At 34.7% G+C, this 20705-nt stretch overlaps 2 protein-coding genes across 2 annotated transcripts; one reads left to right on the plus strand and one right to left on the minus strand.

The window, feature by feature from the left end:
• Nucleotides 1–608: 608 nt before the first annotated feature.
• On the minus strand, nt 609–6409 carry LOC109100786 (hexokinase-4-like). The gene is made up of 10 exons (XM_019114219.2): nt 6252–6409; nt 5904–6066; nt 5100–5254; nt 4895–5014; nt 4612–4707; nt 4388–4487; nt 4011–4194; nt 2209–2364; nt 1460–1693; nt 609–1297 (listed from the first exon to the last, which is right to left on the minus strand). The coding sequence occupies exons 1-10, from the start codon at nt 6324–6326 to the stop codon at nt 1150–1152; spliced, it is 1431 nt and encodes a 476-aa protein (XP_018969764.1). The 5' UTR covers nt 6327–6409; the 3' UTR covers nt 609–1149.
• Nucleotides 6410–15351: 8942 nt separating this feature from the next.
• On the plus strand, nt 15352–19585 carry myl7 (myosin, light chain 7, regulatory). The gene is made up of 7 exons (XM_042762597.1): nt 15352–15492; nt 15781–15882; nt 18082–18157; nt 18256–18360; nt 18454–18532; nt 18617–18665; nt 18886–19585. Exons 1-7 carry the CDS (start codon nt 15490–15492, stop codon nt 18988–18990), a joined length of 519 nt encoding a protein of 172 aa, XP_042618531.1. The 5' UTR covers nt 15352–15489; the 3' UTR covers nt 18991–19585.
• The last annotated feature ends 1120 nt before the right edge of the window (nt 19586–20705 follow it).

The raw sequence follows: 20705 nt of genomic DNA on the forward strand, positions 1-20705 counted from the left end.
CAGAAGTTTGCATACCTCATTATTTCACTGCAGAAACAATAAAACAATTCATAGTTTATCTATATTTTGGCTCATTTGATCTTAGCGTCAGAGAAGCAGCAGCAGGTGGCAGTAACACATCACGTCTCCTGTCATCCACCTGAATGCCGTTATAAAGTTCTGCTCCAAAACAGGATGCAAGACTTCATTGTGTTTAATCATAAACATATATGTATATGTAATAGAATGTTTATGACATTTTGTTTGACATCAGTTTTAATCTAATCATCCAGCAGAATCTATGACTATTGAAATTTAATCAGCTAGTCCACAACAATTTCCATGTAGGAGGATGCAGAAGTACATTTTATTTAATTTCATTTTAAATCTAAGGCTCCTCATCATATTTCTTCTTTTATTTTATCATTTTAATATTTTATTGTGTTTATTTGAAATCAGTGGCTTCTTTATCTTTAGCCTTGTTGTACCGTATAAAGGGCTGGGCCAGAATGGATAATTAAATCCACTGTGATAAATGTTCTTTTCCCACTATTGATCTTAATGTTTGAGTGTAATGTTAATTTAAACTTTTATTATAGCAGACCTCTGAAAACAACATTTCAAGTCACTCAAATAGTACAGCAGCTTTATTTACAACAATGAATCACGTATACAAAGAATATTCAAATCCTGCATTAAATAATTTAACAGTTCTGATTACCACTGAATATAAACATAATTTAAAAGTCAATAAATAAAACAAGCAATAAACAGTGCACAATTACCTTGCTGAACCTGACCTGTTCATATATTTACTCCACATCTCTCCTAACCTCCAAACAGTCATGAAGGTGCAAGTATATGTAACACTACCTGAATGTGCTCAGGACAATAGCTAACAAGAAAAGATGTATGTTGTGTCTAAAAGCATATTTAACTGCAAACATCTGACTTAAATTAATACATATGTTAAATATTTCAGTGGGCTGTATGCATGTGGTTAATAGATGTTGCCAAACAACCCAGTAGCCGGCCACTTCACAAACGCAATGCAATGCTGAAAAGGAGAAAAGCACTTTCACCATATGGAGAGGCTTTGAGAGGCCGCTCGAACATTGCGGGTCAGCTGTGATTCACGAGATCCACCTGACGAAGCCGAATCGTGGTTTATCACGGTGTCAGCATGCAGGCAGCCATCTTGCACGCCACAGCAGAAATGAGAGCCGCGCCCCGACCGCTCCCTTCTTCTGATTGGATGAAGGTGATTTCGCAGTCAGGATTCATTTCCCACACAAGCTTATGGAACCGCTCCTTGAAACTGCATGGGAGAATTTGGAAAACACAATTTAATTGTGTTTATATCACTTTGTGTTATATCCTTTACTCATCTGTCAGCCTCCATCTCTGTTTCCTTTTAATTTCCCCCCTCATTTCTCTTTGTTTGCCTTCCCATAATCCATCTCACTCCTCTTGTACTTACTGAGGGTGTAGTTTGTAGACAGAGCCATCGACTCCCACAGTGATCTTCAGTTGCTCTTGACAGCGGCGTTCTCTCATTAGGTTGATGACGCCAGCGAGGCCGGCCCCGCACATGTGAGCGGCTCTCGTAGACACGCTCTTGCAGACCAGACGCACAATGTCACAGTCCAGCTCCGATGGCAAGATTCCCAGTGTGCTTAGGATGTTGTAGATCTGCTTTCTGTCCCCTGTGTCACTGAAATTAATCAAATAAATTGTGTATTAAGGTACAAGCATACGTTTGTATATCAATTATGATTCTCTTAACCTTGCAGAGATACATAGTAACATCTTTTCATCATCTTTAGCATTTCACTTGTGGAAAAGAAATATACTTTAGCATATTTGTAGTATTTATTACAGATATAATATACTTAGTGTACATTCAATGCAATTAAGTGCATGTCATGTGCATGTCAACAAACCTTTATCACAAAGGTTTTTGAAGCTTTTGATGTTCCTGTCTTGTGCACAATACAAATTTCTAAACATTGTTAAAATAATGACATAAGATGCTTAAAACAAGAACACCATTGGCCGATATTTACTTGTTTTTAATATAAACGCTTAAATTCGATATTCAGAAAGCAAAACGTAATATCTTGTGTCATTTTGCTTCTCAAGCTAATGTATCTTGATTTAAGAATGTTTAAACAAACAAACAAAAACAATCTACAGTAACTTTTCTCTTTTTAAAATCATCAGCCATACCTCTCAATCTGGGAGACAAAGCGAGTTTCAAAAGCTCCTCGTGTTTTCAGTAGGTCTGAGGCGTCGCCGTTAAACAGCAGGTTTTCATTCACTAGTTTCAGCAGCACAAGACGCACAAGCTCCCCCATATACTTCCCACCAATCAGCTTCTCATACCTAGAGTCATGAGAAAAGAATATGTAGATATTAGATCTTTCAAAGCTAAAACTGACACTGAGTCATCAATTTCAGCAGCACAAGGAAAGATTTTAATGCTAGTAAAAGCCTAAGGATAATCATGAAATACAAATGGCCTAAAGTGACGTGGACAGAGGAGCGGCCCATTGAGTATCTTCTAGCATACAGTACATTGTAAATACCCATTAAGCGAGCAGCTTTACTAATGACCTCCTTCCCTGGCCATTAATCCAGCCGTGTGTATTCCAGTACTGACGTGGCTACCGTCAGTATCTGCACATGTACAGAAAAACAACCCTTGTCACCTGGAGACCACATAAGAGCTCCAGGTTGCCATATAAACAAGCTCTTCTTAAACTTAGAAGCATGTATGTAAGGACATCTGCATTTCAGATTCAGACATTGATCACACTGCTGCTCCTAAAGTGTCTAATCTAGTTACATACGAGGAAATTGTGCATGTATCTTCACAGTTTTGTCAGATTTATGGCTAAGTATGTTTGCACTTACAAGGAGTTTGTTTTGGTGACAGAAGCTTCCAGTACAGAAAGACAAAAACAACACAGAGATAATATATATATATATATATATATATATATATATATATATATATATATATATATATATACACAAACAAAAATAGACAGAAATTGTATGTACAAGTGTGCTATCGATGGAATAGAATAGAATAAAATATAGGGATAGACTAAGATGGGTGGTATCAAATATATATAAGTGGTATTGCAAATAATTTTTTGCACAATGGGGAAAGCATTTAACTGTTTATGAGCTAATTGTTGTCATAACCTAGACTGTTGTCTTATATAAATATTATGTGTCAAATACTGTACTTTCATAGATGAGGTTTTAAAATAATGATCCTGCAAATGTTTTAGATCAAAATTATCCTAAAATATCAAAGAAAGATGCATAGCTCCATATTTTTGTGATGTCTTAAAATGTACTTTAAAGTAAAACTTTTAATTTGATATTATTACAAAATTCACTTTTTCAAAGTGAACTTACTGTAAGTCTGTAAGGCCTGAAGTGGCCTTTATTTCATTAATGTATTATCTGCAAGTACATTTTTTATCTTAAATGTACTTTTGAGATTTATAGTACACAGAGTGCATATTCAATACAATTAAGTGCACTGATCATACTACAAAATATCATTTGTCAAATATTTCTTTCATAGATGAGATACTGAAATAATATGTTCCAGTGATTGTTTTAGAAAGAAAATATCCTAAAATATCAAACTAAAATGCATATTTTTGTGAATACTACTTTAAAGTAGGTTTAAATTAAGCAAAATTAAAGTCCGAGATCACTAAAAAATGGTTTATTTTACATTTTAATAATGTAGTAAATGTTTTTTATGACATGTTATGTCATATTATGTTCTAAAGTGCATCTTGTACTTCAATATAAGCAAAAAATTATATATTTAAATATTTTAGAAATATTTCTTATTTTACCTCATAACCTTCCTTCCAAATTTTTTTAAAGCATACAATTTTTTTATTTTCAAATTTGAATATGATTTTGACCCCAGGATTATCAAAGTGTTCTCAGACTTCTAGACCAATTTTATTTATTTATTTATTTTTAAGCTCACTCACAGCTGATGTCCAGGGTTTAGTGATGTCTCATCAATAACTCGATCGTACTCCAGCCGGAAATCCTCCAGTTCACCATTGTCCCCAAACGCTCCCCACTCTGTGTTCACACACATCCTCCCCTCCTCTCCCTCCACCAGCTCCACCTTACGCATCTCCTCCATATAACACGCATTACAGCCGGTGCCTGAGAAACCATGAAAAATGAAAGAGGAAAAGAGAGACAACAAAAACATTAAACTAAAAGCTTCAGGCCTATTGCTTTATTGCCATGCTGTTTTTTCATGAATGGCTGTTAAAATATTCCATCTTCCTGTTATAAAGTTTATGTCCGTGGTCTAATTATATTTACATGGGTCTGTATGCGGTCACCCTCTTACCTACTATCATGCCAACTTCACAGCTGTGGTCTTCATAGTAGCAGGAGATCATGGTGGCTACTGTGTCATTCACCATGGCAACCACATCCATTTCAAAGTCCTAAACAAAGATTCATTCAATCACTTTTATAGGACAGCTGTTTCAACCTTTTATTATTAGTTTTTAATGTGTCTAATGCACTACTGGAAATATTTAGTATGAAAGCTAAGTCATGCATACTAACCCCTCTTCTTTTAATGGCGTCTCTCAGTAGACCCACAACATTATTTCCCTCAGCGCCAGAGGCCTTGAAGCCTTTAGTCCAGTTAAGCAGAATGCCCTGCAACAAATTAAACATAAAACAGTACGTCTGTTAATCTAAAACATTGAAAAAAGCACATCCATATTAAAGTGCATCTCACCTTCACTTTGTAATTAAATGAGTTTAAAATATGGCACACATCTGCCACAGCTTCAGTGTGATTAAACCTTAAGAGGCTCATGTTTATATGCATACGGTCACTGACCTTGTCCAAATCCTCATGACGGACTGGAAAAGAGAAGGTGAATCCCAGTGGAAGCTTCTTATGTTTCAGATTATGTTTGTCCAGGAAGTCAGATATGCAGCCGGCGATATAATCAAACAACTATATGTAGAGAAAATGGGGTACAATGAGTCTAAAATGTCAGAATTTATGTATGTACAGAGTGTTTGACCTTTTAATAGCTTACCATTTCAGCTGTGCCAGTCATGGTGTCTTCAGGAATGGAGTACATGTGATGCTTCGTCTCCACCTTCCAGCCGCGCTCTTCATCCTCACCCACTTTCACCAGCATCACTCGAAAATTTGTCCCTCCAAGATCCAGTGCCAAGAAATCACCAACCTCTGAGATGAGTCACATGAATAAGCATCCGTAATATCATGAGTCATAGGAGTCAACATCTGATTCCAGAAAAGAAAGCCCATTAGGACTTTTTGTCTATGTACTCATCGTTATTTACATAAAAACTATTATTGATTAAACTCTGCAACACACTGAAATATATTTACTTTATGTCATTTAAAGGAGCAGTCCACCATTCCATGTTATTCCAAAACTGTACAACTTTCTTTATTCTTTAGAACACAAAAGATATTTTGAAAAATGCATGCTTTCTGTCCTTACAGTGAAAGTCAATGGGGTCCAATATTGTTTAAGACTCCACTGACTTTCACTGTAATAGTTCAAACATTCTTCAAAGAGTGTATGTTCCACAGAAGAAAGTCAGTTATACAGTTTTGGAATGGCACAAATATATGCTTCTTAAAGAATATGTCTGATACCACATAAAACTGACAACATAAAATACAGTCCCAGACAAAAACATTTTTATTTTAATTATACATTTATTTGAAAAACAAAAGGTTATAAAATACAGCATATAAATTATACTCAACCAACCAAAAATATGAAACACAGGACTTTTGTTTTATGTGACTTCCCTTTATATTAACATGTAGTTTCCCAGCATGAGGATCAGAGCTGAACTCTTACCAGAGCCTTCAGGTGTGGAGCGGACATAAGTGGGCAGCATTTTGATGCTGGCTTCATTGTGTGTCTCCACTCGCAGTCCCCTCTCCATCTCTCTCCGCATTCTCCTCATCACTTCCTCTAGATCTTCTTTACTCAACAGAAATTCGGACAAAATTTGTTCCACCTGTAGAATATGCCAGAAAGATAAATATTCAAAAAAATTAATAATTTTAAAACAACAAAAATTATACATCAAAACACCTCATAACTAAGATCAAATCACACACTAGGTGGCAATTAATAAAAAAATTATTATGATTCATGTCAGTCTAAACATAGATACTCTAGTTTTATTACTTTGGGTCTTACCATGATAATTCTCTCCAGTACTGACTCAAAGTCACTCGGTATCCTCTGCGTACGAGCTAAAGTAAGACACGGCATCTTTGCAAGTCTTTTCACAACAAGTGTATGATTAGCGTTGATTTGCTCAAATTTGAATGTGTGTGAGGTGCATGGAGATGCTCAGCTGTTTTTATGCTCCAGTGAAGGAGGTGTGGAGGTGTGGTCAGAAAGATCATTGCCTTCTGTGTACACACACACACACCCCCACTCTTGATCAAACACACACACATATGCACATTTAATCTCACCCATCGCCTTGGAAACCTAGCTGTCAAGGCCACTCAGCATGATCACGCGCTTCACAGCAAACATGACCTGACCTTTGCCTCCATGGGAAATCCAAAGTGAGATTGAAACAATATAATCTCCATAATATAAATAAATATATATGTGACCCTGGATCACTTTGGATTCGAAACTGAGATTTATACATCATCTGAAAGCTGAATAAATAAGCGTTCCATTGATGTATGGTTTGTTATGATAGGGCCCTATTTGGTCGAGATACAACTATTTGAAAATCTGGAATCTGAGGGGGCAAAAAAATCTAAATATTGAGAAAATCGCCTAAATAGTGAGAAAAGTTGTCCAAATTAAGTTCTTAGCAATGCATATTACTAATCAAAAATTAAGTTTTAATATATTTACAATAAGAAATGTACAGAATATCTTCATTGAACATGATCTTTACTTAATATCCTAATGATTTTTGGCATAAAAGAAAAATCAATAATTTTGACCCATACAATGTATTATGATACATATAATATATCCCAGCGACTTAAGACCAGGGTCACATATGAAACAACAATGAACATATTATTCTGATGCAATACAATACAAAATGTAACCACATTGTACTGGGATCCACCTAAGCTAGCATGTGGCTTTCTTTAAATGTTTGTGCTTGGCACTAAAATTGTGATTGATATTATGTTATATTGTAAATTTTATATTATATTGATTTGTCTTATGTAATGTACTTTCTAGAATTAGAAAAATGGGATTTAGGTTAAATTCAAAAATAGCTACTGAACTTAAACCCTTGCTAAATATAGATGACTTAGTTTGCACAGGGCAAACATTTTTCCAGAAATAGGTCTGCAGGAATGTGATGTGAGGGAAAGTCTAAACATTGAAAGTTTATTGCACTCTGAAGAGTTACCTAAGTGGTCAGACAGGGTAAAAAATAAAATCAATAAATAAAAACCAGTAAGATTATGTTTAAGTCTGTTAAAAAAATAAATAAAAAAGATAAATGTGATTACACAAAGATCCTAAATTGCTCCAGAAGCATAAAAATAATATTTAATAATAATAATAATAATAATAAAGAAATTGACATTTGTCATCAATGGCAAGTTTATCTTGAACTTGATGGAAGTTCAAGAAAGAGAAAGATTTAACATAGTGAAAAGACAGAAATAATTGAATTGCAGTTTAGAAAATCTGAACTCTGCAGGCCTGTTAAATCATGTGCTAAAATGCTGATAACATGAAGGTTGTTGGGTGTTGATTTTGTGTACCAAATGGCCCAAATTTCTGGTTACACTTTTGTTTAGAGACCAATTCTGACTATTAACTATAGTTGCTTATTAGCATGCATATTACTAGCAGTTTGGCTGTTTATTAGTACTTATAAAGCACATGACCATATTTAAGATCCTTTAATTCGATCCCATACCTAAACTTAATAGCTACTATACCTTACTAACTATTAATAGCAACAATAAGCAGAAAATTAGGAGGGTTTTTTAAAGCAAAAGTTGTAGTTAATAGTGAGAATTAGTGTCACCAAATATCCACATGGTTTGGCTTCATATTGCATGGTGCCAATAGATGATATTATCATATTTGGGTTAGTTACATAAGTATTATTACGTAACAAATGTATACATTTAATTTCCTTATGAACACTTTCTATATACTGTATGTATGTATTTGATCATTTGTGTGTGTACAGTACTTGTAAGTAGATTGTATTATGTTTCATAATGCTTATAATCAGATTGCAGTTACTTTTTTATAAATTGCAGGATTATATATTATTCACACGTTTCAATTCTTTCTAATATTTCTTTTTTAATCTTTTAAACTTTCCTTCCTAATAAAGCCTGTCACTTATGTTTGTAAAGTGTTCTAGATTTATGCAATTGCACACACATTGCACAAACAATCAGTGCTAAACAGCATTTAACCCCTGGATTTGCCGAAATAATTTTACTTACAAGGAGTGTTTTCTCAGCAATGTCTTTGGAATTCATGGCTGCATTTCTCAAAAGCATTGTGAGCTAAGTTGATCATAGATCGTAGATTGGTTGCAATGGTTGTGTGATCTACTTAGGCTTACGATTCATTTGGGAAATGCAGCCCATGTCATTTGGTATTTTCATATAATGCAGGGATTCACAAACGTGTAAACCTGTTTGACCTTATATGACCTTATATGTAATCTAATAGTAATCAGAAAGTAGTCAGATTACAGTATATTACAAAAATGTGTAATGTAACACACAAAAGTAATCAGAAAGTAGTCAGATTACAGTATATTACAAAAATGTGTAATGTAACAGATTACGTACCTAACCACAATTTTGATCATGTAATTCAAAATCCCTAACAAAAAATAAAACACACACAGAGAGAGAGATTTTAATAAATGTGTGCTACATATCTAAACAATGCCTTTTTATGCATATGTGTATCAAGACCTTAAAATGTCACGTGTCCTCATGATCAGACATCCATTGAACTCCCACGCCGAGTTACGGTCACAATATACTAACATTGCGAAAGCTGCTTATCAGTGAAAACAGAACTTTATTTTTGGACACATTTATAATTTATTTTTGGATTTAAGTTGTTCAATTTCAGAACTGACTTTTAATCATACTTTCAAACACTGTAGAACTTCCCTACACTAGAATCTTTATCATACAAATAATATGAATTTGAAACATACCATTAAAAAACACTACACTTAAACACATGAAATGCAACTGATTGCAATGTAAGTGATCCATTGTTATTAAACACACATTGCACTAGCCTGCATTATTATAAGACCCATCCTCACTTTGAAGTAATCAAGACAGAAAGCTATCAGTATCATAATATTTTTACAGCTGTGGCTTCTGTATGTTGTATAGGCTTATCCCCAAAAAATGTATGTTACATTTTAATCATTTTATGAGAGGGTGTGATAACTCTAGCTAGAGTTTATCATTTATTATCAGCTTTTATAAACATGAAAACTGTTTATTGGTACAGATTCAATGCACTGTTATATCATAAAAAGGCAGGCCAAAGGACTTGGCAGGCCAACACATAATTGTGTAATCATGCCATCTCTAAATTGAAGATGCAGCCAAAGTGGCACAAATTGCACACATGGAGTTCGTCCAAGGTCATGAGCCGTAGATGACAGTCATAAGAGCAAACTTTCAACAAAGAAATCTGCTGTGGCGTGAGGGGGAGGACCAAAGAAAGCTTGTTCTGCAGATATTTGCAGGACATTGCAGTATGCTTTGATAAACGCTACATTCCTGGCAATGTCTTGGACAGAAACCAGGTGCAATTAAGTAGACAATAAAAAGATATCTGATTTAAGAATGTACTCTTGACAATGTGGACTACTTTGTAAATAATTAAATATCCAATTTATGATATAAAAATCAATAAATCTGTATATTTGAATATAGAAATGGTCTACACTTACTAGAAAAATATGATATACTTTTGATATAAGCAAGTGCATTATAGGTAAAGCTTCATAAACATCAATCACATGTCAATTTAAACAACACATGCTGACTGTACAAAAAAAGAGAGAATAAAAATATTTTTAAAAGATTGTTCTTTACCTTATCCATGATATGAAGGTCCATGATGTGTCTTCTTCATGGGTGCATCATTTTCAAGAAAAATCTGCATAAGGTGCAGTTTTTCCTTTGGTTCTTCCTGAACTACGGCTTAATGCAAATGGCTCAAATGAAATGTAAAAAATATACGTAAATTGTCAATCAACTTATCCAACCTTCTTCATGGTCAGCTGTGGATATTCCAATAGTCAGTCACACTGGATGGTCCTTTGTGTGGTCCATGTTCAATCATCCAAGTGTCCCAAAACCAAAATCCAAATATTTTTGTAGCCGGAATATGTTGTTCAGTATTTTCATTCCAGTTCACTCACAAAGTTACCAATTCCTTGTCCAGCGTAAGAAGTGTACTAACAAATGAAGCTTGACCAGCTTACCTTGCACCACTTAAGCTATCTTTTAAACTCTTAACTTAAATAAACAGGGTACTGTGATCCTTTGAAACGCTAATACTCTGTTGAGGAAAACAGGTTTCTTTCATAATTCTCTCCCTCCCTGACTCCCTGTAACTAAGGCAACAAAATGACTATTTTCTCCTATTTTTGTAGAAAAATACCCACACCTGTCTCCTTCTATACCAAATCGGACTGCTGGCCCTCCTTGTTGCTGTGGCAAACTCGTCACCTTGGATATCTGTGAAGACCACACACTACTGATATGGAAAATACTTTGCTTTCCCTTGGTTAAGTGCCCAAGGGGAAATTGCTAAATGAGGCAAAATTACTTAGGAAAACATTGGAGGAGTACGAGTCTTGTTTGGTGAAAATAAGTGACAGTCTGTATGTGTTCGTTTAACTCTAACCTTCATAGACAATAGGACAGTTCATATTGTAATATGGAATTACAGAGAAATTATTGTTGCTGTCGGTGCTATATCGGCCAGTGATTTTAAAAACAAAAAAAATATGGGATGTCATATTTAAATGTGCTATATGTAAGTTTTTGACTCTACTAAAGCATAAAAATACCATAATATGTTTGCAGATATTTAAGAAACATGCTAAGTTAGCATACTTGTTTATCTGAAAAACAATGCTACAGTCAGTTCTTCTCCTTTGAAAATGTGCGTCCCGGGCCGGAATGTCGATCTCTGTTTTGGTTTGTGAAACCCGCCCACTGCCAGTTTACCCAATTGTATTTCGGCACCCTGGTTAGCTAGTTGGCGGAAAACACAACGTATTTCATTTCATTCATCATCATGTGTGCTCGTTCTTGTTGGTGTCATCAATCTGGCAACCTGAGGAGGAGGGGTCGGGTGAAAAAACCCTTTCCCATATTTTGAATTTGGACTGTGATACCTAGTTCAACCACTCATTGTCAATCCTACATATCGCACACACATACAGCACAGTTATAGCTTAATTATGGGCCAAGTTTAAAAATGCTCATGTGACAATGCAAAGCCTCCTTGAGATCACCTTTTATAGCCATGAACAAATGATTCATAGTTCACTGCAGCAATTTCTTATCAAATCAACTTTTAAAGATTATACAGACACTAAAAGAAAGAATATCTTCCTTATAAAAGGCCTGGGCCCCGTGATGACTGTGCTGGTCCTGCCCTATATGCACCTTATGACAATCACTGCTTTGTACATTTATTTATCATAGCATTAATGCAAAGTTACATTAAGATTGCATTAAATGTGTAAATTAAGACTAAACTGTAAATGACAGTGCCTGTACTCTGACTGTACTGAATTAATACCAAATTCATGTAAACATCTTGTGTTTTAGTAGACCTTCATCTTTTTTGCATTATTGCTTTAATTGGTTGTTGGCAAATACTTTATCCAGAAAGCGAGCAACTATTGAAACAGTGTTAAATCAGTGTTGATGGGTCAATGCTAATTGTATTGAATTAATGTTATAAAGTGATATTAGTTCAATTATCACATTTGCACCCCAAGATAATGTTGAAACAATGTGGAAATCTCAACAATAAAATCAATGGTAATGTCACTGAATCAACATTACAAAATGATGTTGTTTCATCATCACATTTGTGGACTCATTTAATGAGTAATCATTTAAATGATTAAACGCTGAAATTACCGTAACCAATGGTAATGTTAAAGCAATGTTAAAATGTGATTTTAATTCAACATCACGTCTGTACCCTTAGGTAACATGTTAAAAAAAGTCGCTGAATCAACATTACACTGCAATGCTGATTCTAAATCATATTTGTTGTAACGTTGAAAACTAAAATTGCTAGTTAAAACAGCATTAACAATTCAAATAGACTTCAGTGTCAACATATTCCTGACCAAAGTGAAAACCACTTTCCAGTTGAGTCATTTTTATTATTTGAGAACAGTTTAAAATAATCAGTGATAAAATGAACTTTTTTAGTAAAAAAAAAAAAAAATGAAAGAAAGAAAAGAAAAATTAACTAAATAAATAAAGTGGAACAAACACAATTTCAGTAGTCTGATGTCACGACTGCTGCAAGGGGTTCAGTGGTTCAAGCTGTAAAAGGTTCAGCTGTGTACAGTCAGATACAGGAATGGTTAACAAAACGACAGAATTTTTCAGTTTGCTCAACACAAAATTAAAACTATGGATTTATCATCATTAATGAATAATTACCTGATAAAGCAGTAGTCAGGGAACAAGAGATAAGGCACGATTTAGCATCAAATCCCAGGTCATATGATCATGCTGCTGATTACAAATCAATGTATAATCAGACATGGGCTATGTATAAAGTCCTCACTTATGTCACTTGCACTTCTGCCAAATGTTGTTGGAACTTTGTTAATCAAGACATACCTAATACACTTCTGAGTATGCAGTAAGGTTTATTCAAACACTTTAATAACCTTTAAATGCATTTTATTACAGTCACTAATAATACAAATACCAAAACACACACACACATAAATAAAAACTGTAAAACCAAAGAACAGAGAAATAATAAGATAAAGTCGTATGTCAGGCAGTTAAACAAACATGTGTGTTTTTTTACTAATGGGGAAGAATAATTAGACTACTGAGTATACATGCAGAACGACAATTACAAACGAAATCATTTATCACAAAAACTAAAGACTACCTAGACTTGCTAAAATCATGAAGGCATGAAATCATTTAGCACACCAGGGTAGAGCATGAAATTCTCCAGCCATGATTTCCTGTTCCACAGGATTATAAACAGGAGGAATACAAAAGACAAATTCCCTTAATCATCCATCACAAGGAGTAAAACCAAAATATATAGTTCTGATGTGGAGAACAAGATCGTTGAGCTTCACAAAATAGAAAGTGGCTGTAAGAAAACAGCTAAAGCATTGAAAATCCCTGTTTTCACCATCAGGGCAATTATAAAGAAGTTCGATCAAATAAAGATGTTATATTGCCCTAATGCATGGAGAGGAGGAGAGTTTGAGTGGACAAAGACTATACAGTGGCATTCGAAAGTTTGGGCACCCCTTGCAGAATCTGTGAAAATGTGATTAATTTTAACAAAAATAAGTGAGATCATACAAAATTTTACATACAAAAAGTTTTTATTATTATTATTATTATTATTATTATTATCATTATTATTATTATTATTATTATTATTATTTAGTACTGTCCTGAGTAAGATATTTTACATAAAAGATGTTTACATTTAGTCCACAATTAAATTATTAAAATAACCCCATTCAAACGTTTGGGAACCCTTGGTTCTTAATACTGTGTGTGGTTACCTGGATGATCCACTTTTCTTTTTCTTTTTCTTTTTTTTGTTTGTTTGTTTGTTTGTTTGTTTTGTGATGGTTGTTCATTAGTCCCTTGTTTGTTCTGAACAGTTAAACTAAGCTCTGTTCTTCAGAAATATCCTCCAGGTCCTGCAGATTCTTCAGTTTTCCAGCATCTTTTGCATTTTTGAACCCTTTCCAGCAGTGACTGTATGATTTTGAGATCCATCTTTTCACACTGCTCAAACACAACATTTAAAAAGGTTCAAACATTCACTAATGCTCCTGAAGGAAACACAATCCATTAAAAGCTGAGGGTGAAAACTTTTGGGACTGAGCTGAAGAGCTGAAAACTTTTGAACAGGATGAATGTGTCCAAATTTTTTATATTTTGTTGAAATATCTTTTTTTCTTCTTCTTCTTCCATTTAGTACTGCCTTTTGCAAGCAACAGAAGATACTTGCATGTTTTCCGGAAGACAAATTAACTACAATTTACCTTGATCTTTCACCCCTGGGTTCTTAATGCATCGTGTTGCCCTCTGGGCTTTTGGTTTGGTACAAACAGGATAAAAAGTACCCCATGCCCACGGTTAAATATACTGCTGGATCTTTAATGTTGTGGCCCTATTTTTCTGCTGGAGGCCCTGGACATCTTGTTCAGATACATGGCATCATGGATCCTATCAAAAACCAACAGATAAAAAAAAAAAATCTAAACCTGACTGCCTCTGTTAGAAATCTTATAATGGGCTGTGGTTGGATCTTCTATCAGGACAATGATCCAAAACAAACATCAAAATCAACACAAAAATGTGCCACAATTGGGTGCCAATAATTGTGGCTAACATGAACTAGAGAAAAACATTTATTTCATAATAAGATTCCAAGATTCATTGTTGAACGCCGCGCACAAATGACATCGCTGTCGACCGGCTTACATCACGTCCTAGTACACACTCTCGGAGCGAATGCAACCCTTTAAATGGTACTGGGAAACAGTTCACGCAAAATCGTCCCAGTACTTTAGTACTGTACATTTAGTTCTGGAACTGCGAAAGGCCCCAATGACTCCACATGCACAACGCTGTCACACAGTCTATTTTCTTCACACACTCCACCCAATTCAACACAATCCAAGCAAACCCAAAATATAACAGTCACAAGGACTGTTCATGTCCCAGAGGTTTACTCAAGGACACTATGTTGATACGCAAGCTCTGTTATTCTCCAGGTCATGAGCTGCCCTAATTTGGTTTGAACATGTAACATTTGTCCTGCCACCCAGACTTACATAAACTCACATACTACCACTTTCTCAGGCCTTTGTTTGTTTCTTTCACATTCTCCTTTTCATTGCATCCATCCATCATTTTCATCTCTTAAAAGTCCCCCATTTACTCTCCCGTCCCCATCCAACACTTTATCTCGTTTTTCCACCCCACTTGAATCTGAGTACTTGGGCAGTTATCAAGGCTCCTGTATTTAGGAGGCTCTGGGTGCCCATGTAGGGGACTAACAGAAGCACTGCAGACCTTTATAGAGAGACAAGTGATAAGAGTCCTCATACTTAAAGACTCCATTAGCAACACCACTGACCCAGGAGCACAAACACAGAGCAAAGCAGACAGTCAACATGGTGAGTGGACATACTGTAGCTACTTTTTTTCTGGTTTTGAATATAACGACAATTAATTTGAAATGAACATAAACAGGATTTATAATAGTGTACCTAGAAGCACTATACAATCTTTAAACTGTTTTTCTATAAACATTTCTATTTAACGTAAGTGAAGTTAGCCTTATCCTTTGACAAATATCCAAAAAGTCATTTTAATGAACGTTGTTTATTATGTGTTATGTATATTTATTGCTGTGTGCTTCCAGTTATAATTATTATTATTTGTTTTTTTTTTTTAAATCAAAGGCTAGTAAGAAAGCTGCAGCTAAGAGGGGGAAAACTGCTCAAAGGGGCTCCTCCAATGTCTTCTCCATGTTTGAGCAATCACAAATACAGGAGTTTAAAGAGGTCAGTCTTTATATTATATGAAAACCAATACACATTCATATATATATATATATATATATATATATATATATATATATATATATATATATATATATATACACACACACACAGTGGATATACACCCCCCCCCCAAAAAAAAAAAAAACTTTTTCGATGCTTTGCCCCCTGAAATTAAAAATTCAAAGGTTTTTGTTTTATCTAGCTGTATTTACTCATTGCAGCTTATTACATCCAAGTGAAACCAACAACACAAAAAAAAAAAAAAAAAAAAAAAAAGAGATAAAAAAAAAGATCCAAAAAAAAGATAAACTACTAAAAAAGACTCAAAAAACACAAAACACAAAGCCATTTGACTTCAACTGTTTAGCTGTGGTCATTTTTATTAGCTCAGAATGAAAAGAGATTTCCTGGAGAGTTTCAGTCCTTGGTAGAGCAACTGAAGCAAACAATCAACTATAGACACCCCCCAAAAGATCTCCGGGATAAAGTTGTGGACAGGCACAAGTCAGGAGATGGATATGAAAGAAATTCAATGCCTAGAAGCACATTGAAGTCTATTATTAAGAAGTGAAAGGTAGGTGGTAAAACACAGACATTTATATTACATTTACATTTAGTCATTTTGCAGATGCTTTTATCCAAAGTGACTTACAATTGGGGAATACATAAAGAAATTCTTCTTATAGTGGCAAACAGACACAGGAAGTGCTTGTAATACCAAGTTTTAGGCATTGTTCAAATAATTAAAAGCTAGAAAGAGAAGGAATAAATATAGGAAAGACAAAGTTTATATATACAGCATATATATATATATATATATATATATATATATATATATATATATATATATACATACCTGTATATAAACTTTGTTTTCATATACAGTATAAACAAAGTTTCATACTGTATATAAACTTTGGGGTGGGAAGATCATTCCACCAGTCAGGAATGGTGAACGAGAATGTTCTGGAAAGTGATTTTGAGCCTCTCTGTGAGACCCTCCCTGGATCAGGACATCGCTTCAAACTGGATGAAAGACTCAGGAGGAAACTGCTCAGACAGGCGACCTAGAGGCCTACAGCAGCTCTGAAGCAGTTGCAGGAATTTATGAGTGGTCTTTGTGTGCAACAATATCACAAATTCTCCACAAATGTGGCTTGTATGGTAGGGTTGCAAGAATAAAGCCACTCCTCGAGAAAGGCCACATGCAGTCATGGCTGAGCTTTGTTAAATCACACCTTGAAGATTCTGAGGCAGATTAGATGAAAATTTAATTATTTGGCCTCAACTCCAAACGATATGTCTGACAGAAATCCAATACAGCTCACCATCCAAATAACTGCAGTCCTCCAGTAAAGCATGGAGGTGGTGATATACTGTTATGGAGGTGTTTCTCTGCAGCAGGGACTGGAGCACTTGTCAGGATAGAAGGAAAAATGGATGGGGCAAAATACGGTCAAATTCTTGAGGAAAATCTGCTGCCTCCTGTCAGAAAGTTGTCAATGGAAAGAAGGTTTACGTTTTAACATGACAATGACCCAAAGCACACAGCACAACTGAGCACACAGTGGTTGAAGGAGAAAGAGGTGAATGTCCTTGCATGGCCTAGTCAGGGCCCAGACTCAAACCTCACTGAAAATCTGTGGAATGTTCTGTAAAGAAAAGTGGGCAAATATTGCAAAGTTAGTAGAGACAGAGACATATCCCAACAGACTAAAGGCTGCAATCAGTACGTCACAAGGGCTGTGCCAAGTGTGTAACCGCACAGGGCCTCGCGCCTCTAGAGGGCCTCACTCCTGGCCTGCATTTTATGTTGTTTATGTCTAATTTGTATTTCTGTTTTTCCACCTATTCTGTCCTTTGAAAGACTAAAATAGTCATAGCTGATAGACAGTATAAGACCCTTTGTATAAGAATGAGTAAAGATGTTTGTTGTTAGGATGACAAAAAGTTTTAAAAGTTAAACTTTTAGGCTGGTCTGCCTCAGTGGTCCAACAGCGCTCGTCAATGTCAAAATTATCGAGATGGCCAATCAAATCAAAGAAGGCGGGTCACACTGTCACAACCTTTTTTGTAAAGCTGTTTGAAACAATGTGTATTTTGAAAAGCTACATAGGAAAGGAAGATTTATTAAATATAATATATAATCTATAATAAATCATGTAACATACATCATATCCTTTTTTTTTTTTTTTACAGGCATTTGGCTGCATAGATCAGAACCGGGATGGAATTATTAACAAATCTGATCTGAAGGAAACTTATGCACAGCTAGGTAAATAAAATGCATTTGCTGGAGAGTTTCAGTATACTTCCATTATATATCTGAAACATCAGCAGACAGCTTTTTATAAGCATACCATGTTTGTGCAGGAAAGCTGAATGTGAGTGATGAAGAGCTGGAGTCTATGTTAGCAGAGGGAAAAGGGCCCATCAACTTTACTGTCTTCCTCACTCTCTTCGGAGAAAAGCTTAGTGGTATGACAAATAAACTTTCAAGATCTTAAGGCCTATAAGGGACTTAAATGGAGGATTTATTATAATTTGTGTAATATTCCTACCTCCAAACAGGCACAGACCCAGAAGAAACCATTCTTGCTGCTTTTAAACTGTTTGACCCAAATGCTACAGGAGTTGTCAATAAGGATGAGTAAGTGTATAAAACAGATTACGAAAACATTACTGTATTTTTTAAGAACAATTGATTGATTTTGTGTCATTTTTTTTTTTTCAGGTTCAGGAGGCTGCTAATGAACCAAGCTGATAAATTCACAGCAGAAGAGGTTAATATTTGTATTTATAAATTTGCATTTAAAATATGTATGTATTTAGTCGCATAAAATGCATAAGTCAATAGATACAGATAATGTTCCCCATCTTTCTACTGCTATCACAAACAATGGGCTTTTGATAGCATATATTATCAGGTGCTGTGATAAGAATGTGTACTTTTTACAGAATCATTGTTCTAATGATGTTCTAATCTACTCGATTCTCTTTCAGGTTGACCAGGCTTTTGCAGTGGCTCCAATAGATGTGGCTGGGAATATTGACTATAAATCACTTTGCTACATTATCACGCATGGTGATGAAAAGGAGGAGTCTTGAATAAAGACAAATCCTCCATTTCATTTGAACTTCCTCAGTTTAGTTCTGTCTGCAATTCTGTTCGTCAACCCTCAGGCATGTCAAGAGCTTTCATTATTACACTGCATTTCACAACAAGATTCCTTGTTCTGGTAGATCTAGATATAATAAAGGCAAGGAGTAATGCAACTCTATTGCTTGCTGTAACATGTATTGTACTGTTAGGAGCAGTGCACTACAAGACAACATGGTTTCATAACACAAACAGCATTCTTGTATGTTTTTAACAGAAAAATATATAATATGCATTTATAAGATAAAACTGAATTATATATATGATTTGATACCTATATATGATATGAAGTCCAGCTCATTGACTTCAGTTTTATCTTTTACATACATATTATTGGACTAATAACAATTATAACTAAAAGAACTGTAGAAAAGGCCATAATGTTAGGATATTTGCTCACTTTTAAATTCTGTCTGTAAGTGCTGCCCCCCACAGACAGTTTGTTGAACTGCAATTAGTAACTGGAACTTTTGAGGCCTTTGAATTCTTGGAGTACGAGTGGCACATTTTCTCAAACCTCTAATAAACTTCATACTCAGTTGCTATGCTTGGTTTAATTATTTTTCATATAGTGGAAATAATAGGTTATGTGTGTGTGTGTGTGTGGGGGGGGGGGGGGGGGTGATGGTTTAAATATGATAAACTCAAGAGAACCCAACCTTTTCAGAGATGGTCAAGACAAGAGATACCCGTGTGACTTTCTTACTTCTGTGGAAAATATCTCTTTAAAAATGTCTGTTTTTTTTTTCTGTATGTTCTTCAAAATATTGACTTTTGTGTTCAGAAAGAAATGCATATAAGCCTGGGATGACTTTAGTGTGAGTTAAATGTTTTGTTTGGAATTTTGCTTTATAGATCCCTAAAGATTAATTGTTCAAAAAAGTGAACACAGTGTAAAAAAAAATATTTGCTGGTCACACTATATTTTAAGGTCCAGTTCTCACTATTGACTATTAATGATGGCTTTTGTCTCAATAAACTCCTAACTGCTTGTTAATAGTTAGTAAGGCAGTTGTTAAATTTAGGTATTGAGTAGAATTAAATGATGTAGAATATGGTCATGCAGAATAAGTGTTTTATAAGTACTAATAGCAGCCAATATGCTAAAATGCATGCTAATAAGCAACTAGTTAATAGTGATAATTGGTGCCTATACTAAAGTGTTACCAATTTTTCAAAGTTGTAAATGAAACAAATATTATGGTTACACTTTATTTTAAGGACCAATTCTCACTATTATCTAGTTGCTTATTAGCATGCATATTACTAGCATATTGGCTGTTTATTACTACTTTAGGCCTTATTATTTATGACCATATTCTGCATCCCTTAACCCAACCCAATAGCAAAACTTAACTATTAATAAGCAGCAAATTAGAAGTTTATTGAGTAGTATGTTATTGTAGTACATTTCACAGGATAATACCTGTTCAGTCTTTCTACTTTATACAAATTTTCATGTTTAATTCATTGTTACTTGCCGTTTCTTTGTAATTAATTGTGAAATTTGCTAGCGATTTCTCAGTGAAATTTGTTTCTACAACTTTTTTTCGGAGCATTTGTAAAAACAGCCTGCTAGACTGTATTACTGCCAGTATTAGATTCACATGTCCACTATTTCTACTCCTACCATGGCATTATTAATATATAAAAGCCATTTTTA

This window comes from Cyprinus carpio, chromosome A8 (genome assembly GCF_018340385.1).
Source record: "Cyprinus carpio isolate SPL01 chromosome A8, ASM1834038v1, whole genome shotgun sequence".
NCBI lineage: Eukaryota > Metazoa > Chordata > Actinopteri > Cypriniformes > Cyprinidae > Cyprinus > Cyprinus carpio.

Bases quoted from the DNA above. Each gene is read 5' to 3' on its own strand.
- LOC109100786 (XM_019114219.2), bottom strand. From the start codon at position 6,326: ATGCCGTGTCTTACTTTAGCTCGTACGCAGAGGATACCGAGTGACTTT. The intron at 4,195-4,387 runs GTAAGAGGGTGA...ATGGTTTCTCAG, and splicing joins TGAAGTTGGCATGATAGTAG to GCACCGGCTGTAATGCGTGT. The intron at 2,365-4,010 runs GTGAGTGAGCTT...TCATGACTCTAG, and splicing joins CTAAACCCTGGACATCAGCT to GTATGAGAAGCTGATTGGTG.
- myl7 (XM_042762597.1), top strand. The intron at 18,158-18,255 runs GTAAATAAAATG...ATGTTTGTGCAG, and splicing joins GGAAACTTATGCACAGCTAG to GAAAGCTGAATGTGAGTGAT. The intron at 18,666-18,885 runs GTTAATATTTGT...ATTCTCTTTCAG, and splicing joins ATAAATTCACAGCAGAAGAG to GTTGACCAGGCTTTTGCAGT.